Source organism: Semicossyphus pulcher, unplaced genomic scaffold (assembly GCF_022749685.1).
Source record: "Semicossyphus pulcher isolate SPU_LCO1_2020_fin unplaced genomic scaffold, fSemPul1.0.p SCAF_4, whole genome shotgun sequence".
NCBI classification, from domain to species: domain Eukaryota; kingdom Metazoa; phylum Chordata; class Actinopteri; order Labriformes; family Labridae; genus Semicossyphus; species Semicossyphus pulcher.
The window spans coordinates 28,569,407-28,597,394 of NW_027211715.1; the positions used below are offsets into that span (position 1 = coordinate 28,569,407).

A 27,988-nucleotide genomic window follows, 5' to 3' on the forward strand; every position below is an offset into this window, starting at 1 on the left:
TATTGTTGGACATTTACTACTCAAAGATTTTATTGGAGATTTATCTGTAGGCTAATGGCTAACCAAGCTAGCTATCATGATATCTTTTTGAGGCTAATGTATTGCTAATTCAACATTCTAAGTGGTTAACTTTTGTGTAATAACTGTGTTTAACAATCCTTTGGGGGCTTGATTTAGATTTTTAACTAGTTTTTTTCCTAGCATGAGAGACAAGATAACAAACATTAGCTAGTTAGCAATCTCAAAAGCAATAAGCTATCTGAAGATGTTTTAGCTTATGTAGCCACAGATTGTAAAGTTTGGGATTTAACAAAACAGGAAGAGGGCCCAGACGCAGACTACAAGATTTATTTACTAGATTTTAGTTACTCTTAAAGACTCAGATGACAAAAGTCCAACAGAAGGTCTGACTTAAATCCAAACAAAACAAATGAGAACACAAGGTGGAAAAAAACACACGGAGAGCAAAAAGTAAAAACACAATAAGAGCTGGGCACACAATTACAAAAGGCGGGAAAACAAGACAAAGGCAAGAAGTACAACATCACATGGGTAGTAAATTACAAAATAATACAGGAAATGTTCTTCTTAACGGATCAGCTAAGACCTGTGTGTGTTGGTCAGTGTTTACAGTCTGACTGGTGACTTGAGACAACGAGGTAATATGTAAAAAAAAAAATGCTTTCAAAGTGTTGTCAAACGATAGCCAAGATGCGGTTAGACTAAATTTTGGCTAATATGTTTTATCTCCTTCGTCCCCAAGTAAACTGTTTTTCTGCATGGTACCAAAGATAGCTGAAGCTTGGTTGCTCTATATTACCAACAGAAACTAAAACACTTTCCATTCATATGCATTAGCTATAAACAAGCTTCACACAAAGATAAATACACATTAATTTAGAAATTAAGAAATTTGACCAACAAAATATTTGATATCTGCTGAATTTGTCTCTCAAACATGACAAACATGAGAGTCAGTGATTACGTGATACTACTCCTTTTTAATGTACTGTGTCCACTGGGGAGACTAGCAAAAGATTTACAGTCAGCCTGTGACCAAATTTATACTTGAACAGTAACAAACTGCCCTTCAGGACCCACGGAAAGTAAAGGAGAGCAGTGAGAGGAGCAGAGGTAAAAGTGGGGTTGGATGCAGCTGTTGTGTTGTAGTCCTCAGGGTCGATCCGGGAGGAGACGCTGCACATCTTTATGACAGCAGGTCAAACTGTGGGTGTATCTGTGTGTGTGTCGGTGTGTGTGTGTAAATGCACTGAAGCGAAGCAATGCGGTTGACTAGACACCAACACTTGACTTTGATGACTCTCACACACAAAAAGGCAGACGCTTTGCACTTACATACACAAACAAAGCTTCTTCACAGCACAGATGATGGGCGGTGTAGCCATCAGAGTGACAGCCCTTATATATGGACTGCATTCTTACTGCAACTTTCTAGTTTCACTTTTTGGTTTTCGTTTTCACACAATTTGTGGTTCAGAATCAACAACCCCATGTCATGTAGACTGCAGTAGTCGGGGGATCGGACAGCTGATCTTCCAGCTAGTGGACGACCCATTGTTAGCAGCTGCTCCACCTCTGATGGATGAACTAAAGCCAAGAAAAAAAATCACAAAACTCTTGGTCTAAAAGGTGAACCCTATGTAGAAGTGCCTTAAACCTGCACTGTTTGTAATAGCCAGCAGGGGACACGCCATCCATCCGTCTGTCCGTCCGTCCATCCATCCATCCATTATCTATACCACTTATCCTGTTCAGTGTCGCGGGGGGCTGGAGCCTATCCCAGCTGTCATTTGGCGAGACGCGGGGTAAACCCTGGCACCTAGAGACAGACAACCTTTCATACTCACATCCACGACTACGGGCAATTTAGAGTCACCAATGAACCTAACGAGCATGTTTTTGGACTGTGGGAGGAGGGAGGGAACCTACGAGGAGAGCATGCAAACTCTTCACAGAAAGGCCCCCTATGTGCGAACCGGGATTCGAACTAGGAAGCTTTTAGCTGTGAGGCAATATCGCTAACCTCTCCTGGCCTCAAAGGTGAAGCCAATGAGGAAGTTGTTTATAACGGCCAGCAATGGACAACTACGTTGGTTGCAAAAATAAGTCAGTTGGTCAAATAAGTGCCTTAATAAACATTTTTCTTATGTGTTGATGGTCTCAATGGCTAGTTTAAAATCTTTTATACTACAGCATTCTGTTCATTTTATGATGATCTCATTATAGACAGTAAAAATAAAAAGTGGACGTAGCCTCAGGTTTCAATAGTGTAGTCAACGTGTAAGTGTCTCAAACATGTGTACTTACGAATGGCCAGCAGCGTTGGACTCCACTGGTTGCAAAAAGATGTCTGATTCTTTGAAAACAGATGTGAACATTTCCCTAGTTAACAATTATTTTATTATCTCAGTAAACATTTCCCTAATGAGTTAATATTCTCATTAATTAGTTTCACGTCTTCTTCATTTCAGCATGATGTTTCTTTTGTAAGTAATGGTCCTATTTAAAGTTAAATCAATAGTTAAGAAGTGTATTGTTCGGAGCATGGCTGAAAACATTTGGTGGCTTTACTGTGGTTATGTCCACCACCTTTGAAGAATGTACAAGTAGACAGGTGATAAAGTGGGGTGTACTTTAGGGCATGACTACCTAGTGATTGACAAGTCACTACTATAGCTTACAATCCAGAAATGGTAACTTCTGTCTCCATGGCAACAGCCAAAGCAATGGCTGAAGTCACGGTGGCTATATGCGCATCTTTTATACAGTCTATGGTCATTTCTGTAGTTGAATACCAACACATTTCTCTGTGCGTCTTTTCCTTGAGTTAAACTGAAGTCAAGTTTAACCCTGTGTCTCCCTCCATCCCCCGCACCTTCCTAAAACCCCCCTCAGCCACTGACCCTGCTCAGGTTTCTACCTCCAGGAGCAAAGAGGTCCCACTCGGGGCCAAACATATCTCTCACATTGCTGAAATTGTTTAGGTATGCTTGGTTTACCTTCGCTTGCATGCAGAACACACATCACCATCCTCAGTGACTCAGAAAATAGCTGAGGCAGGTCACGGTAAAGATGACCTTTCGGCGAACTCGGCCCACTGGAGCTGCAGCTCTCGTTTCGATCTGATCTCCTCACCTCAGTGGCAGAAACCTGATGGGATTCTGAACACAGAAATGGATTTTGAAGCAGTTTTTCGTGCCTGTTCTGTGCTTGCACTTGATTTTGCAGCAGCTCTCCAAAATGTGTGAAAGTGGCCTCTAACTATTTAATTATATAACAGGTGATATAAAATGGTACATGTTAAAACTCTTCATAAAGCTGTTAAAAACATCCACTCCAAAGTTTGAAACAATAGTGTTAAATTCATTTAATTTATAAGTTGATTTATGAACTGTTGATCTGTGAGGCCTCTTCCTCTTATCTCTCTGGCTAACTTTGGCACTAAATGTTCATTGCTAATGTATTTCGTATTAAATGTATGAATATGTGAATGTTTAATAACCAACATTAATATAATAGTTAATGTCTGACGTAAATTTTGTTGCTTTAAATGTCTAAAGTTTTGGATAGGAAATGACTTCAGTGTTTTAGTCGTGGTATTGACCTCCATTGTACCAGATTTATTGCAGAAATGTTGCCAAATTCAACAGATATCAAACCAAAGATGTCTTTACACATGACAAGAAGTGGTGGAAGAGGTATTCAAAGCATTGACGTCGTTTCAATTTATCAGTAATGTTACAGAAGTATCTACAAAAAAGTGAGTATAGGAGGTATAAAGGAAAAGGTGTTTATACTGCAGAGGGCTGCTCTGAGTGTTATAGTATGACATTATTGCATCAATATTGTTACTTTATGTTGTTGTTGATTAAAGATGGAACTTTAACTTCTATATGGAAGTCCTAAGTGGACATGCATCATTGTTTTCTAGATCACCAAAGATTATCGTGACCGTTATCACAAGAAAACGAGCTTTGTTATCTTGGGATAATAAGAAAAATGACTTCAATGTAATGGGAAAAACCAGCTTTGTTATTTCGAGATAACAAGATAAATAAGTTGAGGGCGCCGGTTTGGCTCACTCTCTTCCACTGTCCTCTCAATAAAAGCCATGAAAGGGCAAAACAATAAATAAATAAGTTGAGCTCTTGCAAGAGCAACCGATTACCCATTATCACAGGAATAAATCAAATGTATGGATGCATGTTCGCTTAGAGCTTCCGTACTTCTAAGAGTGTAATCTGACAACGTTTTTTATGCTTGGTATGTAAAATCTTAATTTGAAATGTAACTGTAGCTGCACTTCAAGACAAATATCTTTGAAATATAGCCAAGTAAAAGTAGCATTAAAGGGAATCTACTTCTAAAAGTGAAGTTTAAGTACCTCAAAACGGTTCTTAATTTCACCACTGATGTTCAGAGATGTCTTCTTTTATTAAGTTAGTAAACCTACCCTTTAATGTAAAGGCATGAGATTCTGATTGATCTAGAAGACTTTCTATTGATATAGAGAAGCAATCCCCAACCCCCCAGTCAGTCCTCATGCTCCTCCTCTGTGAGGTCGTGCCAGCAGCCTCATTGTGGTCTTCAGAGAGTCTGTTATCGTGCGGCTCCACACTGACTTGACCGAGCTTCAAACTGTGCGAGCATGTGTCTCTCAGCCATGTCGCACATTCAGAGTTAGCATAAGGTGTCTCGCTGAGCTAGCGGATGTCTTCCAGGCTGCAACATCTGTCAACAGATTGACCCGCTGATAGATGGAGTCTGTCAGGGGAGACGCAGCAGAGGCACGGTGGCATGTGTGGTCAGCTGATGTATCACCCTCTCTTTCTTTGTTTCTGTCTTTCTCTGTTGCTGTCTCTGGGGAGACGAGCGGAGACACATGCTGACATGTGATAAACAGATCTGTGACTAATGGTCTGCTTTATTAGAATACAAATGAGATCATTAAAAATCCCTTTTTATGCTAAAAAAGCAAAAGCAAGGGTCACAGAATAATGCTTAGAGCTGTTGTCTCCTTATATCCCAGCTGTATGGTGGGGGATGGTGAGAATGGTACACATCCGCTTGGTTGTGTGCTTTGATTTGGGGATGTATTGACTGGCTTGTCCGGTCACACTGTCCTGGTATACAGTGTCAGTAAAGTAAATAAAATATTCATGCTCAAATTACCTTGTCAGTCAGTGACATTTTACTCGTCGATACCGACAACAGACCTGTCATCTCCTCTGTTTTTCTTCCTGTTGTTTCTTCTGGAAAACCCACGTAGAATCGCTGACCCTTTACGGAAGTTTAAAAAACACATCACTCAGTCTTTCTGTTGGCAACCCGAAAAGAAAAGAAGATGAAGGAGAAATGTTAATGGATAACGGTTGTCGTGTTTTCATTTTCAAATAGTGGTGATGAGGTCGGTGATGATATTCAGAAAGGAAAATTCATCAATTCAATCAGGCTTCACTTTTTGTTTTTTACGATCCATAAACAGGTCTTTGCTAGCCCTCTTTTACCAAATTATTCTGGCCCAGTTACAGTCCAAACAGGACCATAGCCGGTCATCTTCTGTCTAAATGTTTAACTATAGTCCAAAAATGAAAATGTGCCAAATTACCGCCTCTCTGTATAGACATCAAACCACAATATCTGGGTTCATCTATAGTAGAACTGTCCTTTTAAAATTCAGCGACTGTATAAGCCAGAATTGGGCTGGCTATGGTCATACAGTTGGCTGAGATCTGGTAAATCATTGACCATATGTGGCTCGTGTTCCTGGTGCCAGGACTGCACCACCTGTGGACCGCAACTCATCGCTGTGTGTGGGCCGAGTGTAAGCGGCCCAGACCCTCTTTGCTATGTGGGTGGTAGTCTTATCATTAACCATTAAACATAGTGCTCGACTAAGAGTTCATATACGACGACAGAGGAACAAGACAATAGAATTATGGACACATTTAAAGGGTAACATTGAAGCTTTTAGTGAGGCACTCTTAATTTATTAATGACCAACACAATATTAATTGGAAATTATTTTAGACATTTTTTACGTCTGTTTAAAGAAATAAAGAGCCAAATTCACTACACTTAGCTTCTCAAATGACAACATTATCCAGGATCCATTCGGTAATACTGTTTGGACCGTTAGTTAAGCTTTAAAAATTTGAATATTTTTACTAAGCCTTTTTGTTCCTCGACACCTGAGAAAGATTTGTTGGTTTATGTCTGGTCAAGAACACCACAAATCACATTTTTGTCCATAACTCAATTGTCATTGCGACACCATAAGGCTATTTTCCTTACCATTATTGAACTCCATAATTAAAGCGCAATATTCAAGATTTGGTTCCCACTTTGAAAGTGGATAATGGTTAAGATCGTCTGTACCCAGGTTGCAGATGTGTGTGAAGTGTGCAAGATTTAGAAATTGTAGCAACATTTGTTTTTTTAAAGCATTGTCCACTTTCATGGCTTTCATTTAAGCCTCTTTCACACGAGACAGAAGCTCCCGAATCTTTTCATCTCTCCACATCTTTGCTATTGTCGTCTTGTAAATGATCCTTCTTCTTCAACCTCGGATGTTTTTTGATCATCCTGTTATGTGACGCTCTTCTGGTTTCGAAACCTGTCGTATGGCATAAGCGCCATTGCCCGCCCACTCGCTCACGGTGAGTATTACCTGCTGCAGCTCAACCCGACTTCGTGAAGACATTTTACTCTGAGGCGGGCAGGAAAAAGTCTGCATGAAGTTATATGACCGTGAAGAGGCAACAATTGTTTCGACTTTTTAAATAATTTTTTTTCTATGTCTAATAATATTTAATAAAAGGTTATTTGAAGAACTGGGTAGCATTCAGAACAATTTGAACGATATGTTCCTTCACTGGAGATGTGTATTCTTTTCCGGTCTCCATTTTGCATTCTCAAAACACTTATATAAACTTAAGAAGCTGCAATGCTGCTGTGGGTGTATTCTTTGTGAATAGGACAGGCTTGTCACAGTTTGAGATGCAGTGTACATGTACTGCGACAGACAATACACACTGTGGCCCATTTCCTTTCAGCTGAGTTCTATTCAGCCACCGAGTCTTTTTCCATCAGGCTTTTTCTGATCGAAGTCACATCTGAAGTTTTTTTTTTTAGACACCAGCTCTGGCTGACTCCTGTGGGTCACAAATTATTGTCAGTTTACACGTCAAAATGCAAAAGAAATATAAGATGGAAGTGTCTTTACTTAAGATTGATTTGATGAAATATGTGTGGGATTAGCGCTTTGATGTTTGGGGCTCGGAGATTAAACGTTTGCAGCTGTTGTGCTTCAATGTGTAGCTCTCAGTTCTGCCTCGTCTGATTTACAGGCCCACTCATCTTTCATTTCTGACTGGCAGCTCTGAGACGCACATTGCGAAAACATCAGAAATCTCTTGATACTCTTGAAGCCCTGCTGGATTTTGCCGCATAGTTTTGTGAGTTTTATGACATTTGAAGTTGTAGTCTCATTTACAGTCAGCTCTAGATGTTATCTTAAAAGAGACAGTTTCTGACTATCAAACAGATGTCAGTTCAAGTTCATTTGAAGGACATTGTTGCATTATAATCATATAACAAGCCCTTTAAAGTTATACAAGTCTAATCCAATATACTAGTTGGTAAAATTCAGTGGATGTCTCTTCATAGTCTGCTAGCTTTTCTGTTTTCTGTTTTGTATTCGGCTCTGGTTCTGTATACACCAATCAGCGACAACATAATGACCACTGACAGGGTAAGTCAATAACATCGATTACCTCGTTACAATGGCACCTCTTAGTGGGTGGATTATGTTAGGTTTAGGGTCGGTGCCAGTTACCACAGTGCACCTTCAGAGGTCTAGTGGAGTCCATGCCTCGACGGGTCAGGGCTGTTTTGGCGGCAAAAGGGGGACCGACACAATACAAGGCAGGTGGTCATAATGTTATGGCTGATTAGTGTATAAGAAACAGAGTGGCCTGAACCGAACCCAGAAGACACAATTTCAGCTAAACCTCTTCTGGCTAGTTTCCCTCTTTGTCTGTATACACAAGGAACAGAACTACATTATGATAGTGTTAAAATTGCTTCCTGTAATCGGGCTAACAACCTTCATCAGAACCATCAGAGACACTGCGGATCTGCCATGCTTGTTATATAGTTTTTAGAGTTTCAGAACAGTTTAAAACAACATAGGCCTATAACTCAAACATTAGCATTCAACCAAGTCCTATTTAACATCAACGTTAGCTCACTAACATAACAGAAAAAAACAAGGGTTAAGGTTAAGTAATATGGCGATGTATCTGTAACTATTATTGGACATTCATACACAAACATCCCATTTAGAATGAAGTTGCTCTGGACAGTTTGCATCACTATAAAACATCAGCCTAAATGAAATGTTTACCATACCCAGAAAATTTACATTTAGAAAGTATCGAGTAACTTTATGGTAATGCTTACAGCAAATGGAAATGTCAGCACTTTAGGTTTAACAGTACAGGCACTTACATTGAAATGCATTCATTTTGAAGCACTTTCACATCCCATCTGCCTGACTCCAGATCTGCTAAACAGACCCAAATTGTGATTGGTGGGTCTCTTGCTTCAGCATTAATTAAATGTTCCTCTATTTTCAGTTCAACAGCTGTTACCTCTCTCGCCTTGTTTTCACTCACTGAGCCCCCAGATATATGCTGACATGTTTCTGTATCGCTCACATTAGCTGACATCCTGCCATAAGTCTTCAAGCACATGGAGGCATACTAATAAAGTTTATATCCATTGTCCTCCAACCACACCATACATCCCTCCCTGGATCATCATTTATCTGTTTATATTCCCGTTTAACAAAAGAGGACAAGCGGCTGCCCGTCACATCCACCATATGTTCCACAATGAGCTCATAACCTTTTATTTTTGCCCAAAGAAGCAATCCACTATATTCACATGGTGGCCAATTTCCTCTGATGTCAAGCTTGGGTTGGGTATAATATTTTACGAATCATTATGAATTCAAACTTCTTGATTAATTAGCAACTGAAAAGACACTGGATAGGGAAGTATTTCAAGTTACAACGGCATGTAATAACTTTAGCATTTAACGACTTCTTAGCTTACATTACTGTTAAATAGTGTTAAAAAGATATAATAGGAAAGGAGTAATTAGCTAATTATGTCAGCTAGCTAAATATATAGTTAGCTAGAAATTGGTTGAATGCTAGCGTTAGCTGTTGACTAAGCTGTCCCAACAAGCTAAATATGATGATAGCTAGCTAAATACATTGTTAGCTAGAAACTGGTTGAATGCTAGCGTTAGCGGTTGACTAAGCTTTTCTAACTAGCAGATAAATATGTTACTTTGATAAGTTATTGGCTTCTGACAGCTAAGTTACAACAACTATGATTAGCATTAAACCAATTCCTTACTAACATTAGCCTACTTTAAGCTAAAACTACTATTAGCCAGCTCCTCTATTGTGTGTAACATTGCCAAACAGTAATGTTAGCTAGGAGAGGCTTAAATGCTAGCATTAGCTGTTAGCTGTTGAATAAGCTGTCCCAAGAAGCTTATAATTGTTACTTTGATAACTTATTATCTTCTGACAGATAAGTCACAACAACTAACGTTAGCATTAAACCAATTCCTGACTAATATTACTTTCAGCTAATACTACTTTTAGCTTTTATGTGTGTAACATTCCCAAACAGTAATGTTAGCTAGGAGGGGGTTGAAAGCTAAAGTTAGCTTATGAAATAGGTTATTTTAACTTGAAATATGTCTCAATGTCCCTACAGATTTTCACTATTCAGTTGCTGAACAATTTACACACGATTCCTTATAGTTATTTTGCTAACCTGAAACATAGCATTACAACAATATAGCAGCATTTGAGCCTCATAGTCTGAGCATGACATAAGAGGATAATGGCCGCAGTGTGAATATGGTGATCCACTCATGAATAACCAGCCGTCTCAAAGCATTAAACATTCAATTCAACAAGCGATCCGGCATGTGATGATGTTTAATGTGGCGTCTGCAGGCGTCACTCTCCTTAAAAACAGAGCGTGTCAGTTAGAGGCCTGTTCCCCCTTGTGTTAGTCACAAAGGCACAAAGGATTCTGCCACAGTGACAGACTGGATGCTTCACACAGCGCTCGTGTCTCTGAGCGAGCATGTGCAACGTGTGTGTGGTTGTGTGTGTGTGTGTGTGCATGTTTCTTTTTGTGTTGGTGGCAGTTTCATGTTAACTTTTCTTCCGCAGAGAGAAAGAGGGAGCGACAGGCTTCATCACTGCTCAGTTCTAAAAATAAGAACCCAATATGTTCTTGTTTTATTGTAGTGCTGTTCCTATTTTTCCAAAAGACAATAAGTTATTTATTTATTTATTTATTTTACAGTGACTGGCACACCCTCTGTTGTCAGAAAAGCTCAGTATGTTGCAGTTGTATTTATAGTGACGAGCCTCTACTGTGACAAGCAATCATATTCTGGAGAACCACGATACATCTTCTGTCTTCTAAAGCCACAGACCTGCCCTGCTTCTTTAAAGTATGTGTTGTGCTGGCAGGTCTGCCCTGTTTTACTGTGTTGTATTGAATTATATAACATATGATATGTCTTAGTGACAAGTCTTCAAGTTCTACCTTTATAAGGAAATCCAATATTATAAGAGCCTGGTGCTAGCGCTTTTTCAACCTTGAATTTTTGGCAGCAACACAAGCAATAGAGAAAGCTGTAAATTGTTAAAATACACACGTATCAGGCGGATTTAACCAGCCCTTTTAAGATGCAATTGAGAGTCTCTGTAGGACAGAGATGATTTTTCATTTTTTCCAGCAGTGACGAGCATGTCCTCTTTTATCAAGTGAAATCATGACACCACAAATTTTCTAGGTCAAGGCTGTTAATAAGAGATATGAGAGGAGGAATAAGAGGAGAGGTGAAGTCAGAGGCTGAGGGAGGTAGAGACATAAAGGAAGAAGATACAAAGACAGGGACAAGGGAACAAACGTGTGTGCGTGTATCAGTGTTTGTGTGGGGGGCTTGTTCAATAAGAAACCGTGACACAGATAAGTGCTCATGTGTGACAGCTTGGTTGTTCTTTTTAACACAGCGGCCCTTCGCCTCCTCCCAGCTTCCATTCACAACAACAACCATGATGTGTCGGCAACGAGACAAAACAAGCTGATACCTAAAGGCACTGGCTACACACTATAATATCTGTTACTGTGGGACCACGGCGCTTTGTGCACACTTGGCCTGAAAACGTCTAGTGTATCCCTCTGATAGATGAATGACTGTCTTCAAATCTGTAGCCGTACAGCTCATTTGACATCTGTTTACCTGTAGCCTTTTGTTCACGCGAGCTGCTGGTGCTCTGGGTTGGTGCTATGGAAGGTAAAGACAAGAGTTTTAGGTGGTTTAGATTTATGTTGGAAATGTACCAACATACTTAAAAAGTTATTTGGTTTTTAAACGGTTTATGTGATTTTTATACTGTTTATTGTCTGCTGGTTAAGTGGATACTGCTGTGCAACAAAGTGCCCATTAGGGATGATAAGATATAGCTAGTATATCATCCAACATGTCAAAGATACACAACAGTATCACCTCTGTGCACTAGTGCATGTAGCTGTTGTGCAAGTGCAGAGATAAACTGAGGAGTTCAGAGTGTGTTCTTCTGAGAGGAAAAGGCTGTTTTTAGTACCTCTTACTTATATTGATAAATAGTGAAAGTTATATCACGATACGTGTAACACTCAAAGGCTTCCATATAAATCAGTACCTGCTGTCGTCAGAGGGGTTTGTATCAGGCTTCCACATTGTAATATACAGCCACAGGCTTCATGATGCATAAATAAGAAGGAAGTGGCTCAAGGTGTCATGATTGCAGTTGTTTGATATTGAGAATATGTACGTAACGTAGACCATAGTCAGTCATGACAAATGGACAGCAACATTTAAAAAGTATGTCCTCCTGAGACCCAGAAAAATTAAAGTCTGAAAATTTCAGTAATTGTAAAAAAATTAAAAAAAACCCTTTTTGTTTATTTATATGGTTTACAAATAATTAGTCCATATGAAATAACCACAAGGTAAAGCCTGTTTTTGGAGAATCCTGTGTGAAGTAAATACTTTTCTGTTAATGTCCATGTTAATAAACAGCACCTCCCTCTGTGGTTCGCTCCAGGTTCACTCCCGCGTGCAAGGATTAGAATGTAAAGTGTTCACATAAAGCGTGATCACGATAGAGACGATATAGAAAAACACATACGACAGACATTTTCATGTTGTTTTAACGATATAAATCGCCATATTGCCCAGCCCTACTTTATGAAATGTCCTTTATCGTGGACAACAGGACATTGCATAGTAATCATGCTTCATATTTCTTCGGTATCCTATTCCGCATTAGACCAAATCCCTGCTTCAACATCAGCACCCTCTGAAACAATCATGTAAACTAATTTAGATAAAAAGTGAGTTAACTTGAACTGTTTCAACCTTTCTGACAATTTCCCACTTTTGGCAGTTGTGTCAATCAGTCCAAGAAGGTTTCAGAATTTCCACAGGTGGTACCTAACATAATAACTATTTAATGTCATGAGTCATTCTAGTTTAGTTATGTTGTTGTTGTATTTTGGTGTTTTGATATTATTTTCCTGTTTTCCTCGGCCACTTTGTCTCTTGTTGTCATGAGTTCTTATTGTTTAGATTGTATACTTAGTTCCTGTCTTGGTTTAGTTGTGCATTTCATTTAGAGAAATTCCTGTTTTACTTTGTAGTCCTGTCAGTTCTGAGTTTGGTTCCTCGTGTTTCCTGTTTTATTTTGTAGTTCTTGCACCTTGTATGTCATGTCTTGTTTTACTTCCCTCCTTTGTTCTGTTTCCAGCCTTTCAGATTGTGTTCACCTGTGTTAATTAGTCTCACCTGTCCCCAATTACCCTGTGTGTAACAAGGCATACTAACATACTGCCTACTACATACTCAAACAGTATGTACTGCATACTGCCTACTAACCTGACTATTAGGATGCTGTTGGCATCATACTCAGAGCCGTCTTCTCCGTATCACGTGACTTAATCGTTTACGTATGTCCGGTCTGATTTCCGGTCCATCTCCGCCATAGTAGAAGCTGAATAGCTGCAATGCATTTTGGGGCAGTTGAGTACAACCAGTGAGCTCCCGTCTCATACTCAAATATCCGGGCCGATCTAGTATACATCCGGGCATTTCTCGCATACACAAAATTGCATACTAAGAGATGGGAACGCATGACATGCTCAATTTTACGTCACGGTCAGTTTGATTAGTATGATAGTATGCGTTTTCGGACACACCGCCAGTGTTCCTACCCTTCTGTGCCAGTTCATTTGAGTCTTTGTCCGTGACCTTTAATCAATTATTTTAGTCTGCACCTGGGTTCTCCACCTTTTTGGTTCTACTGAAACCGTGACATTTAAACCAAATCCCCACCAGCCTTAGCAGTGCTTTTGATCATGCGTCCTTTACTACACCCGGTTTCTGTATTTTCCGATCATCTGCAAGCTCAAAGTCTGAGTCTCTATGCACAATCCTGGGCAAAATGTTCTCTGCCTCAGTCAAATTCCTGTCACCATGAATTTCATATAAACACAGAATAAGTAAGTACCAATGTCCTCCACAGAGGACATCAAATAAAGTACACTGTTAGGTGGTTAAACTTTTGTGCAATAAAAACTTTCTATCCAATACTATTCAACTATATGCTTTAGACACACCGAAAATGTATATCTTTCAACTATTCACCTCTCTTGCTACAATAAAAAGTGACTGCTGAGATGCCAGCATGAATTACTGGATCTTACAGGGATAAAATGTGTACTTGTATCATATAAACCTTCGGAAAACAACAGATTTCTGCTAAAAAATCAGGAAGAATCTGAATATTCTGTTAACTTCCACAAGAACTTTCACCAACTGAACTGCTGTGTTCATAATAATCTGTGTGCCATAGAGTACTGTTTGAGCAGGGATGGTGGTTCTCGAATTACCCCTCTTGGTAAAAGGAGTTTAAATATACATAAATAAGAGTGGAGCCGACAGTTACTAAAACTAGACACGGAGGCGGAGCACCTAATTTAGCAGGCAGGAGCAGGAGAGCAGAAGCTCTCCACACCAAAAAGAGCAATTCAGCAACCAAAGACGGAACTTTTAAGTCAGGGATATTTCATCATCGAGATTGTGCTCCAGACACAAAGATGGTCTTTATTCCAAAATGTATAACCCCAAAAGGGAAACGGGGGGAAGAAGCCACACAGGTCGTAAAAGTCATCAAATAAAAGTGCAGAGGAAGAACGGAGCAAAATTGTGAATATAGAATCATTACGACAAGATTTATCATTTGGACAACCTCTTAATTAATAGCTTGTAGTCCTGTTTCCTGTTTGTCAACAACAATAATGTACTGCAGGTCGGCCTCTCCCAGCAGTGGTACATATGGTGACATGTTTAAGTCCCTGCAGTGTGTGAAGGCAAATAAACAGATTATCCATTAATACACCAGGACCAAGAGCCCCGTGCGTCTCATTTGTTTCCTGCAGAAGAGGGAAAAGCAAGAAGGAAATTAATTCCACTATTAGCAGGAAAAGTTTGAATTGGATTGGGGACTAATAAATATGATACAGCAGATTTTATGGTCCTTTTATATATTGTCAGCAGAAGCCGAAGACTTGCGTTAGATTTATGGTCCGACACTTAACTGGGACGGGTCTAAGAGCCAAATGGATTGTGAGAAAATGTAATGGATGATGCAGAATGACCTAAAGCTTAACAGAGAAGTCAGAAGAAGAAGATTTTCTTTATTTAGACAGTTTACGGCAAACTTTAGCCATTAATTGTTAAACTGGCTTTAGGAAACCAGGACGGTGTAATTACATGCCTTCATGCTGGAAAGTCAACAAATTAAAGAGATTCTAAAGGAGCGTTTCAACAGTTTGACACTGATATGAGGTTAGGAAGAACTTTTCATTGGCGAAAACAGTTTTATTATGTCTTCTGGGGCTCCGGCTATTTGGCTGTAAAGACAAATATATAGCATAAGGCCCGTTGATGTCCACATAGTGCTTTTTCTGGTAGAAAAGCGCTGAGGATGCGGTGGGATGAAGCACTTGCTGTGAGAAAAAAACGCTGCACACAGGTTTTGTTTCTATGACAACAATTAGTTTAACTGACCACACAGCTAAAAACAAGCTTACAACGCGTAGGGCGATAAAAGCACAACACTTGGCAGCAACATTTCATGTCTGGCCGATAGTGCGTCTGGGCTTTTCGGTCTCTGTTGTGGTACTGTTTGTTTGTCATGTACAGCTCCGGGTAGGCGGAAAAGGCCAAAACAAGTTGCTCCTCCATGTTTGGTGGTGTCAGGTGATGAGTGGCGCCCCATCTGATTGGTTGACTGAAAAAAGCGGCGGTGACGACACAAGCGCCTTTCTAAAAAGTTCAGAGATTTTCAACTCGAAGTGCTTGGAGCAGCTGCAGAAAAAAGGACCTCATTGGGAACAAATGCGCTATGTGGACATGGGGCCTAAAGCTGTCTGTATAAATTGGATACATGAAAGACATGGGCTTTTACCAATCATAAAAGGTCTCACTAAAGATGGTATTGCCCTTGTTAACAAAAAATTCTGCACTTTTTTTTCTGTCATGCTAAGTGATATGATAGGACTTTTCTGCCAATGTTGCGTCTTTTTGAAAAACATCTGTCATGTGACTCACACTGCATGAATGAGCCTATTTCAGAACTGGATGCAGTACTCGATCAATAACTAGAATTTTTCATGCACATGTACTAGAAGTAGTAGCAGTATAATTATTGGTGATAAAACTGCAGGATATTGATGTCTGATTTTATACAGACACTTATGGGTTAAACAATGGGTAGGTAATTTAGAAAGTTAAGTTTAATTAAAGCAACTATACACACAGTAATTTGAGTGTAAAACACCATGTCGTACATCTTTTGATTGCACTTTAAATGTAAATGTGTTTGTTTGACTCAGGGTGAATGTAAAAAAGCACACATAAACCCTCTCTCTAATGTGTAATAATTTAATACAAGATGGTGTTTTGCTATTGTAGCAGCCTTGTTATTTTGACCACACCATCCTGAGCTCCTCGTGTAAATCTACTGTTGTTGCATAGTTATGTCTGCTTTGTGCTGATACAATGTGTTTTTGAAGTGCTGAGCAGACTCCTTTAAGACATCAGGGTCAGCCCATTAGCCAGCTCTTCAGATTGATGTTGAGTGTGGAAATTATCAGGTGAGACTTTGCAGGCTGCGTACCAGCCAAGCTGAAGACACTGGAGGATAACACTTGAGCTTCTGTGGGCCTAGTAAAGGAAACTATTTTCACAGAGGCTAAAACTTGGTATTGATACATTTCTTATAATCCAAGTCATCTTTTATGTTTAGCTGCTTGTGTTAGTGTTAAATTCTAATATCATTTCCTGCAGAGAGGTAAATGTTCGCCTTGGTACATGTGGAAGATTTGCCTCATAATTGTCTTCATAATTGATTTTGAGTCCATGTGAGGCTGCATTCAAAGAAGAGCAGCTCTGCGTGAGTCCCGCACAGTGTGTGTGTGTGTGTGTGTGTGTGTGTGTGTGTGTGTGTGTGTGTGTGTGTGTGTGTGTACGTGTACACGTGTCTGCATAGCCGACGTATGTTTGATTTGTAACAGTGCACATCTGTGTGCTCTTGACTGAGTTGTCCTTTCGTGACGCTGTGTCATTCCACTCCAACGCCTGATTGGTCAACGGCTGTCTCTGCGGGGCGGCATGACGTCTTTCACTCCAGGAGGTCTTTTTAGTGTGCGTCTGGCTCGTGTGTGTGCGTGCATGTCTGTGTGTTATTTTGGTGTGCTGTGCTGCACCTGGGGCGTACTTTCTTTCTTTCTCTCGGAGGCACACATACAGTACATACAGTGCACACACACACACAAACACACACACACGGTCAGAGCCATATAAATCTTTGAACAGCACTAATCTGGCAGGAACACACAAGGCCAATTAGCACAAGATGAACTGACCTCACTTGCCTTTTGACCACTGGTACTTATACATCGCACACACACACAAAGAGAGAGAGCGAGAGAGAGAGAGAGAGAGAGCGAGGCAGAAAAACAGTTAAATTACTTCTAATTCAGCGTCTGTGATGGAAAAACCTTTATTTCTCCCTCCTGGGCCACAACAAGGGTTTAACAGCCTCTTTGACTGCTACAATATCACACAGATTTACCTGCTGTTTCCTCTCCCATAAAACCGCTTTGGTTTGGTTCAGTAGTGTATAGCGTTTGGTTTAGGATGTGCACCACTGTGGGGGAGGTGGGCGCACTGCGTTCACAGCCTCCAATATGTCAAAAGTAATTAGGCTGATCGGAGCATAGACCCTATTATGCACGGAGAGGTGTGTGCTGTGCGCTGTTAATTAGACTGATGATGGAAGCGCTCTAATAAGCAGATTTCCTCTCTTTTATGCAGAGAATTCACAGGAAGTGTTTGCTGATATGGTTTGTTTTTGCTGTTTTTATTCTCCTGGGCGCGCGCTGTGATTGTGTAGAGATATGAAGAGTGTTGGAACAATTAATTGACGATTAAAAAGACTTTGATAGCCTATTTTATGAAATTTAGTACATTTTTTAAGGCAAAGAATATATGCTGGTTCAAGCGAGGGCTGCAACTAACTTATTACTGGTAAATTTGCCAACTATTTGTTAATAGTTATAAAGTAATCTTTTGTCTATAAGATGAGTTTAGTCTACAAATGTCCAAACGTGTTGAAATTACTCATCACACTGTCCCAGAACCCAAAGTGACAGCTTTAAATGGATTCTGTTGTGGAACAAACTGTTCAAAACACTTCAAAAGACTTTTACATAATTTTATGTCCTTTTGTCTTTATTGGATATAAAGTAGAGAAAAAGTTTGCACATCTGTCTCATAGGACAGGTGCGTAGAAGAGGAAAAAATCGAAATCAAAATTGCAAGTGTACTTGGTTTTGCCTGAGGACGGTTGAGCACTCAACCGTTCTTTTTCTGCAAGTTGGACAGTGTGCATTGCAGCCTTTATTGGATACAGCAGTGGATAGTGTTGGAAACATGGGAAGAGAGCGTCAGGATGACGTGCAGCCAAGGCCCGAGGGTTGGAGCCGGACCCGGGGCCGGTGGAGCATGGAGCATATTGGACCTTCACTGACGCGACTCTCTGTCTATACGGCTCTGGATACTTTGTTCGTGGAGTAGGCGGGGCTGCTTGATCGCTTCTCCTCCGCATGTCCCCACCTACGACCGCAGCGCGCACCTGCTTTCGAACACGTAGTCATCGGCCTCTTAAGGACAGTCCTTGTAACACATTGCGGTCAGCCACATACTAGGTTTTGACCTAATCTTGTTTAAGTAAACTTAACTTTTTAGAATTAACAGTGTGGCCTGAAAATTAAATCTGTAAGTCTATGTTATATAATATGAAACCTCGAATTGTAATGTTTATATGTAGGAAGAGCATTGCTTTAGGGACACTGAAAAGGTCTCAGTGAGGCCCTGTCATTGTTACTTGCAGCCCTAATAAGGGAGAAAGGTCATCAGATATTTTGTGTTATTACTACATATAAAATAAAAGGTAGTACGTATTTGATATTTGGCTTCACCATTTCTGCACTCACATTGCTCTGCATGCTCCCGGTCACAAAGCTCGAGCTGCAGGATGTAATAATGTGAAATGATGAATCGCTGAGGTCTCCCAAGAGTTCCTGGGCATGATGGTGCAATCAATTTTCAATAAATGTATCACCAGAAAAGTCTGTGTATTGTATGCTAAAACAGCCTGAGAATAATACACTGTCGTGAAGTAGAAATATAAGAGTATGATGGAGTGTGATAGCACACAGCCATTGTTCTTTTCTTCAAGCAAAGCCCTGAATTGAATCCCTGCTTGCACGACTTTGCTGGAAGGAAGAGCATGTAAGACTACACGAGCTGTTCCAACATCTCCTCTGTCGACATTGTGGATTTCTCTGCGCATTACCATTTTTCTTTTTTTAACCAGAACTTCAAAGACTTCTGAGCAGGCAAAATATGCAAGGCAGAAATAAACTGGGTCTATATTCTGCTGTGGATCTTTTTTTTTTTGAAAATCTTTGTTGACAACATGCCACTAAACGCACTGAAGCTACAAATTAGATAGCGACAATTGTCACCGTTTGAATAAGCTTTGGTCCAAGAATTTGATACTCGACTACGTTTTTAGCGTGACAAGCATTTCATTTCTCCCCATCCGACCTTCTATCCCACGGGAGAGCTGAAAAACCGGGTTCTGCTGTAATTAGGCTAGCTCGCTGACAAAAAAAGAAGCAGCCAAGGTAGAGGGGGAGATAAAAGGCAGGGAGGTAAGGAGAGGATGAAGGTGGGGAGGGTGTGAGGAGGAGGAGGAGGAGGAGGAGTGGAGATAATGAGAGGCAGGGTGACAGAATGAAAGAGTGCAAGAGGAGGAGAGCATGTCAAGAATCAAGGGGGGGATGTTTGCCTGCGGCTGCCTCGTGGTGTGATGTCGTTGAGTCTTCTCACCGTGTTTTATTAGAGAGGAATCCGTGTGAGGGTCCGTGTTGTCATAGTGCAAACTAACGTATGTCGGCTCGAACATCTCAGGGTGTCCGCCTGCTGCATTGTGTCGCTGATCATTCTGAGAACAGCTGTTCAGTTGACCCACAGGTAGTTTAGGAGAGTGAAGAAATCTCCTGAGCAAACTTAGGTTAAACCGCAAGGACGCTGCAATAGAAATGATCCATTACATTGGTATTCCTGCTTATTGTGATGTCATTATCTTCTAATTAATTCATATCAAATTAAAATAAAAATTGGTATAACCTTTGGTCAGATAAGTCAATAGTTGATCAAATTTAAACACTAAAAATAAAAAACTAAGTGAAAAAAATACCAAAATCTTGTTTCATCAAATTCTGCTACATAATATACACATTTATTGATCCAACATAATATTAAATGTAGGAAATTAAAAAACATATTTCTTATCTCTCCATAAATTGTTTGAACCATGTAAATGTTTTAATTTCTTTAGATATGCTCTACTGCAAAGATGTGTAGATAGTTTAATCTGCAATATTCTCAAGTGCCTATATTAGTTTATTTGCTTATTGTGAAGTCATTTCTTCAAAAGCTTTATATCGTTCTCAAAAACTTAAAGGTTATGTAACTTGTGCTCTAGCTATTATGATTATGAGCAGCCGGCACCGTGTTTTACACCCCACCTAACCCCCTAACCACCTAAAGACCCCCTCCAATCAAAATCAAGTGTTTAACCTTGTAAACATCTCCATGTGGTGTTCTTCATGTGCTAAAAGACATATCGGGGACAACATCAGCAGTCATCTCCATGGCTGGGCCTGTCTGCTTTTAAACTGCAGTGTACCAAGGACAGGCTGAACAACACGTTTTCACATTGGCAGGTTTGAGACGTCACAAACCTAAGGAGCCAATCCCGTTAATGGACAGAGTGACGCTATGCATATCATTAGGTGTAACCTATGGCAACCACTTCGGAGATGCATGAGCCTGTGTAACTTTTGCAAACTTACTACTGACTACTAATGTTAATGTTACTACTAATGAATTTTAAATAAGGGAGAAGGAGGAGATGCCTTGGGAGGATTTTTACAAGGTAATTAAACTTTTTGCAGAAAAACACATCAGACAGAATTCATTATTTCAAGCAGAGCATTTTATATGTCTTGAAACATGACTGGAGCTGGTCTTTAGGTGTTGAGGTGAAATATGAAAGCTGTGGCTATCCATTGCAAATAGAATGAATGATCTAGCTAAGATAGTTTTTATTTTAGATGAATTAACCAGGATTATGTATCCAGCAACGTCCCAGTTGCGACCACCTGCTGGAGGTCATAGCCTTAAAAACATCAGTGCATGCTGAAGATTAGCAGAAGAATTCAAAAGTGAAAAACAAATGGGAAATTATAATTTTATGCCGTCTAATTAAGCTTTACTCTATCAGATTGTTGAGAGCATTACAGAACAGTTTCTGTGTTTGGATCTTTATTGAGTTTGCTTAACAAGATGCTGGCCAAATATGCTTCCTTTATTAGTCTAGCTATGTTTGGGAAATTGGAGAGATTACATGAGGAAAAAATTAGCATCAACATGTCCTTGCATCATTAGAAGCAAACTGTTCAGCCTGTCAGGCTTTGTTTGCAGGCAACAGTCAGTGCTGCTCACGAAGCAATATTTCATCATTAACTCAGTAGGACTTATAAGGTGACAAGGATGTGTGCTGTCAAGAGTTCTTATCTTTCCTACATCTTTTGTTCCCGTCTGAGAAAGCACAATTAGCTTTGTGATGTTCAGCACTGTGTCACTGTGTCTCTCAGCTGTGATTTAATCAGTGTGCAGGTTAGTATGTGAGGTTTCTGCAGCAGATAGAGCTGATAGTGAAGGTTCAGTTCAGGACAGTGAATCATTAGTGTCACCAGGATTGACAGAGTGCTTCTTACACACATTCACATAACAGAGATTGTATTAAATTGCTGTTACTGCTGCTGACTGATGACATCTGTAAGTAATTATTATTTAATTTATAGAGACCTCCACTATCGGGCAGTAAATCATTAACATACTAATGGCATTAGGCCTACTTATTTTAGTAACCGTAACAGACTAAAGGGTCTAAACTAATTACAATTAGTGAACACAATTAGGAGTTGGTAATGTTGGTAAAATGCTATTACACTGTTCATTACAATATTGGTTTTATTGTAATTTTATGGAATATCAACTGGGATTTTGTGCTTTTGTCTTTAAATAAAACAGACTAGAATCTAACACACAGATGAACCTAAACACATCATCACATTGATAGATTGATCCATAAAGACTCGCAGCAGTCCAGCCTAAATTTACAACATTGTCCACAGTGACCTATACACCCATAACGTGCCTGTTAGCTTTATGTTATAAACAGAAAAGAATAATGGCTGATGGTAGTCAAACTTATTTTGTGTCATGGTACAAGTTTGTCATAGGCTAACCCTTTAACATGACATTTGCTAATCCCCTAAATGCTCTGTTGACAGTGTTCAGCTTATTTTCTCCCACCAGGAGTTGGATGAGAGGATAAAGCTATTAGTATCAATTTCTGCTCTGTGTTCAGCTGAGGGACTGATACAGGAAATTTTAAGCTTGCCTCAGGGACTGTAGGTGAGAGGAGGAGGATAGCTTTCAACAAAAGAGAAAAAAATATGCCTTTAATAACTCCAATGTTGTCTTATTTACATAATGCAGTTCTTGTTATCTGGCTAGCTAACATGCTACTGACTAACATACAAAGGAATCACATATTGATTAGTCATTAGCCAGTTGCTAAAATGCACCACTTCCCCCGTCATGCAACCCCTCTAACCACTTTACAACATTGGTTTTGTTAATTGCTTCCTGTTGTTAATGCTGCTTCTAACTGTTTTCTTTTGCTTACTGTTATAGGATAGCTGTTGCTATACTAGCTATAAACTGCCTCCTGTTGCTAAATGAACTGTTGCTGGGCTAGCTCTTATCTTTCTGTTGCTGACTGGTATTGCTAACTGTTTTCTGTTTCTAAAGAAGCTAGCTGTTAATTGTTTTTTCTCTGCTTTATGGTTTGCTATCTGTCGTCAACTATTATAGCGTTTGCTAAGCTAGCTGTTAGCTGTGTTCTGTTGCTAACTGTTATTGATGCTGCCCTGTTTCTTCATGTTCATGGTGCTACTAACTACTTTCTGTTGCTAACTGTTTTCTGACTCTAACTAGCTGTTAGTTACTTTTAGGTACTAACTGCTACTGCTAACTTTCATTTGTTGCTAACTATGACAGCTAATTTAGCTGTCAATAACTAGGCCTATCTGTTACTAACTGCTTTAGCTTTAGCTTTTGGTTCCTTTAAATGCTAATGCTGCTGCTCACTACCCTCTGACCAACTTTTATAGTTGCTGATAAGCTAACTTTAACTGTTTGTTGCTATGTTGCTAACTGGTAGGCCTATTGCTGTTGCTAACTGCTGTTTACAGGTCAGCAGCCATAACTGCAACTGATAAAGTATTTGAGACCTTATTTATGTTTCTAAAATACACTAAGGTTTGACATATTTCATTTAACACTAAAGCATATGATAAGTTAATCACATGCACACAGTTAACACAAAAATATGCCTTTTGTTGAATATGAGATGGTTGTGACCTGTCAGAAAATTATGACATTGTGTGTAATTTGATTTTGTTTGATGTCATTATGTCATACTATTGTTACTTTTCTTTATACTGTATTAGCATAACAAGAGGCCTCGTGTAGCTCTTTTATCATAGAGTGGGTGGAAGGAAAACAGGGAGCATTTAAAAGACAGTATAAAGTGAGATTTTATGAATATGAATGACACGCTTCACTGTGCAGTACTTAAGTTGGCGTCTGACCTGACTTTTAATTAAGCTCATACCTGTCCTCTTCCTGCAGCTCCATCTTCTCACCTCTCTCTCTTTCTGTCTGTTTTTGTCTGACAGAGACAGTGATGGATACAAGGACAGCGACAGCTGAGCTTGGCTGGATTTCGTTCCCTGCCAATGGAGTAAGAACAATGTGCAGAGATGTACTGTATGTGTGTGTGTGTGTCCGTGGGGAAAGCAGTGTGCCCGTGGGGAAAGCAGTTTGAGCACACTTTACAGTGCTCCATTACAGAGTCTGTCAAAATCTTAATTACAGTAGCAAGGTGACACCAATTAACCGCCATTGATGCAGAATATAATGGATTCCAATAGATCGGAGAGGTGTAGCCCAAAAGAGTCCGCAAGAGACCAGTGAACAGAATAAAATTAAATAGAATCGAGTAAAATGAAACAGAAAAGGCTCTTCCATTCATTTTCTTGAACGCCTTTGATTTTCTTTAAAGGTGGTTTGGGTGCTAGCCAGTTACAGTGCTATTCTGTGTGTGGGTGTGGGTGTGGGTGTGTTTGAGTTGAGTTGCTCTAATTGTGATGAATGGTTGTCCCTGGTCAAAGAAGAACAAGGTAGAGGAGAGAAAAAAAGCGATCGAGGGAGGGAAGTGGGGAGGTAGCAAAAAAGAGAGAGAGACAGAATGGGAGGGATGGAAAGAGAAAGTTTAATTTGTGTCAGGCCTTTTTAAACCCATGAATCATTTTAGCCTCTCCTCTCCCCTTTTCCTTTCCTCCCTCCTCTCTCATCCACAACCTCTGCCCCCTTCCTCACACCACCACACATATTCCCCAGTGGGAGGAGGTGAGCGGCTATGATGAGAACCTCAACACCATCAGGACGTATCAGGTGTGCAATGTGTTTGAGCCCAGCCAGAACAACTGGCTCCTCACTACTTACATCGACAGGCGGGCGGCACAGCGCATCTACGTGGAGATCCGCTTCACCGTGCGCGACTGCGCCTCCATCCCCAGCGTCCTCGGCTCCTGCAAAGAGACGTTCAACCTGTACTACCTGGAGACTGACAGGACCGTGTCAGAGAGCATCAAAGGGGTGGAGTACTGGGCCAATGCCCCTTTTCTGAAGGTAATGGATGCAGGAACTGGAGCTTATGAACATAGGAGCAAAGATGGTTCTGGGTGTATTGTTGCGGTTTGGGTTATCACGATACCAGAATTTTTAAGTTCGCTACAATACTAGTACAAAAAAAAATGATACTCGATACCTGTTTTGATACCACGGCAACAAAAAAATAACTCATCAGTACCAGAAATTGGGTAATCTTGTTTTTTAAGTTTTCTCACCACACAGTGCTGCTACAAAAAAACACAAAACCAACTCATTTGACAAACAGTTGAGCAGAACTTTCCCCAAAAAAGTAATGCTGATTATTATTTGATATTGTTTAGACCCATATTAAAATACAGCCGACCCTCTCAATTATCAATCATAAACATAGGCTAAGTGTTTAGTTGTTTCTGTATCTGCAGAGGATCTGCTGTTAATCTCTATTTTCTAATTTTCTACTAATTCTGCTGTGTTTGGGACATTCCTGGGTGTTACATAACTGTGCAGTGGTGTTTACTTCACAGCCAGACTAAATGAAAACGTAGAGGCCAGGTGCTGTCTCTCTCCTCTGCTCTCTGTCTGTCTGCAACAGACGCTAACGTAACTTTACAAAACTTTATTTGCCGACCTGTGAATGAGAACATTCTGTGTGTCGTTGCTGTATGAGAGCTGCAGGTGACGGAGGGCGGAGCAGACAGACGCAGTCCACAGGATGAAGTGCGGCTTCAGCTGCAGACAAACAAAGTCCTGTACCTTCTTGCAGGGTTGCATGGAGGCCTGTTAGTTTGTTTCTGGAGCGTAACCATGGTGAAACAATCAGAAATTACGTCTTATTTTTCCGTTTCACTGCTTTCTTTTCATTGATGGCGCTCGCTTTCTCCACTTCCTGCCTTTGTCACTCGACCACAGCTCTCTTGCGTGGCAGATTTGGGTTGAAAACGTATCATACATGTGTTTTTTTTCTAAGCTTTTATATCTTTCAGTGCTATCGAACGTAAAAATAACGGCGATTGTATTGTTTTGAAACACGTGGTATCAAAAAAGTATCGAACATTTTGACAACCTTAATTGCAGCATCAATTACACTTAAAAAAAAACTGTCCAGCTTCAATTTGGCGATTGCTAGGTCAAATGGATGTGATAAATGATGTTGTACACATAAGCCTCGTCTACTCAGCACAGAATGTAGTGCAGGCTCGAGGCTACACATTTGATCAACTCATTTTCTCCCAATTTGGCGATTCTGCCTATTTTTGATTAGTTGAGGGTGTTGATTAATATGTTGAGAAAGTTCTATATAGTAGTTTTTATGCTAAATAAACAACTGGATTGAAGAACTCATTCAACCATCCGAAAAAAGGCTTTAGTTTTCAGCCAATCAGAAGTTGTCTTGTAGAGATGCACTGGGTTTAGAAAAATAATCAAACTTCTCTCTTAATCTTCTCTAGCTTTAAATATGTTTTACTTTTTGTTGAGTGGATGTGTTTTTCACAGTACACTTCTGGACTCATGGTTGACTTCATTCCTCAAAATGTCACGCACATAACGTTGTGCATTCGCAGTTTTTCAATTAACAGATTTCCTCAGTATGGTTTCACACTGTTTGTGCTGATGAATCGGAGTCATGATGTTCACCCAAGTGTTGAAAATCTCGCAGCTGCCTCTTGTGCCATCACCGAGGTTCATCTGGGAAACAGCAAAAAATGATTAAATTCTAACATAGTAAATTAGATTTTGACATTTATTAATATTTTTTCTCTTTTTCCTCTCTCTCTCTCTCTCTGTAAGGTTGATACCATCGCAGCAGATGAGAGTTTCTCCCAGGTTGATTTTGGGGGAAGGCTAATGAAAGTGAACACAGAAGTTCGGAGTTTCGGTCCGCTGTCTAAAGGCCGAGGCTTCCACCTGGCCTTCCAGGATCTGGGCGCCTGCATGTCCCTCCTGGCTGTCCGAGTGTTCTACAAGAAATGCCCCAGCGTGGTGCAGAACTTTGCTTTTTTCCCAGAGGTATGAAACAGAACAAACTGTGCTCTCGTTGTTGGATTTTGATGCAGCAGCTGCCTTACATGTACATTTGTGCGATTCTAATTCTGTGCAGACACTGACTGGAGCCGAGTCCACCTCTTTAGTCATCGCCAGAGGAAATTGTATCCCCAACGCTGAGGAAGTAGACGTGCCCATAAAGCTTTACTGTAACGGAGATGGAGAGTGGATGGTACCCATTGGAAGCTGCAGCTGCAAGGCGGGTTATGAACCAGACAACGGCAACGTGTGTCGAGGTAAATCTCTGCATTAATGAGGCTTTGTTAGTTCAAACTGTGCTCGCAAAGTGTATCTGAGACAAATCTGCTGAATTAATAATCTTTTTTTTTAAAACTGTTCTGATGACCTTGCTACAGCACACCCTGTTTTATGCAGCACACAAAAGCTAACAAGCCAGTATGACAGGGAATCAATATCCAGCTACATGCATCTAATAATCCACCATAGCAACCATGCAAAACACAGCAGGCGCTGTCACAGAAAGCATCACCAAGCATGCTAGATTCAAACAATGCTTACAACCTTAGTTTTAATTTTTTATGTGTTTGTTTTTGGAATATAGTGTGTAAAATATCTACAACTAAATATGCACATAAACACACACTTTGTTATTCTTCATTAGGAGGAAATGCCGCATTTAAGTCCTGTTTGGTCTACAAAATACTAAAGCTATGCTGAGTCAGTTCTGCAGAAAATGCAAATGTTGTACCGAGCCCAGGAGAGGAGAGTTTTCCGCTCCTTGCAGTCTTAGCTGAATAATCGCATGCATGTATACATTTTCTGGTGTATTTTTGCCTCCGGGTGCAGCCCATGATGTTCCATAAGTTAATATTAGTAGAAAAAGACGAGGGTGAACGTGGCACAGAAATAGCTCCTCTTCCCCTCAATACTCCATATATCTGCACCTTTTTATATCTGGCCTCCTTCCCCATTTCCTCTCCGCAGCAGAACCCATCATTTCTTATACTCCCCAGAGTGTCTCTGCCATTATGCGAGTGTGTGAGAGTGTGTATGTGGCTGTGTGAGCATGTGTGTGTGACGTATGTACATATGGTGCGATGATAAGTGAGGCCTCTTCATCCCATGTTAATTAGTTTGGTGTGTTCCAGCCAGATTAGTGTGCTGCAAATTAGTCCTGGACTGGTCGGGGAGTGCCGGAGAGATAAAGGGGGTAACTGAAAGGGAAGGAAGGAAGGAAGAAAAGAAGGGAAAAAAGAGGGGTAGAAGGAAACAAAGAAAGTAAGAAAAGAAAAACAGGCCTGTGGAGGGATGGAGTGGCAAGAAGTACCAAAGTAAAATAAAGGACGAACCAAGGTTAGAAAGATACAAAAC

At 40.2% G+C, this 27,988-nt stretch overlaps 1 protein-coding gene across 1 annotated transcript in view; it reads left to right on the plus strand.

Moving 5' to 3' along the window:
* The window catches only part of LOC138607887 (ephrin type-B receptor 1-like), a 106,150-nt gene that overhangs the window by 13,932 nt on the left and 64,230 nt on the right, over positions 1-27,988 (plus strand). The window contains exons 2-5 of the mRNA XM_069680544.1: positions 23,617-23,681; positions 24,341-24,631; positions 26,402-26,620; positions 26,712-26,892. Of these exons, the coding sequence (XP_069536645.1) occupies positions 23,617-23,681; positions 24,341-24,631; positions 26,402-26,620; positions 26,712-26,892 (756 nt within the window). The remainder of the gene's footprint in view (positions 1-23,616; positions 23,682-24,340; positions 24,632-26,401; positions 26,621-26,711; positions 26,893-27,988) is intronic.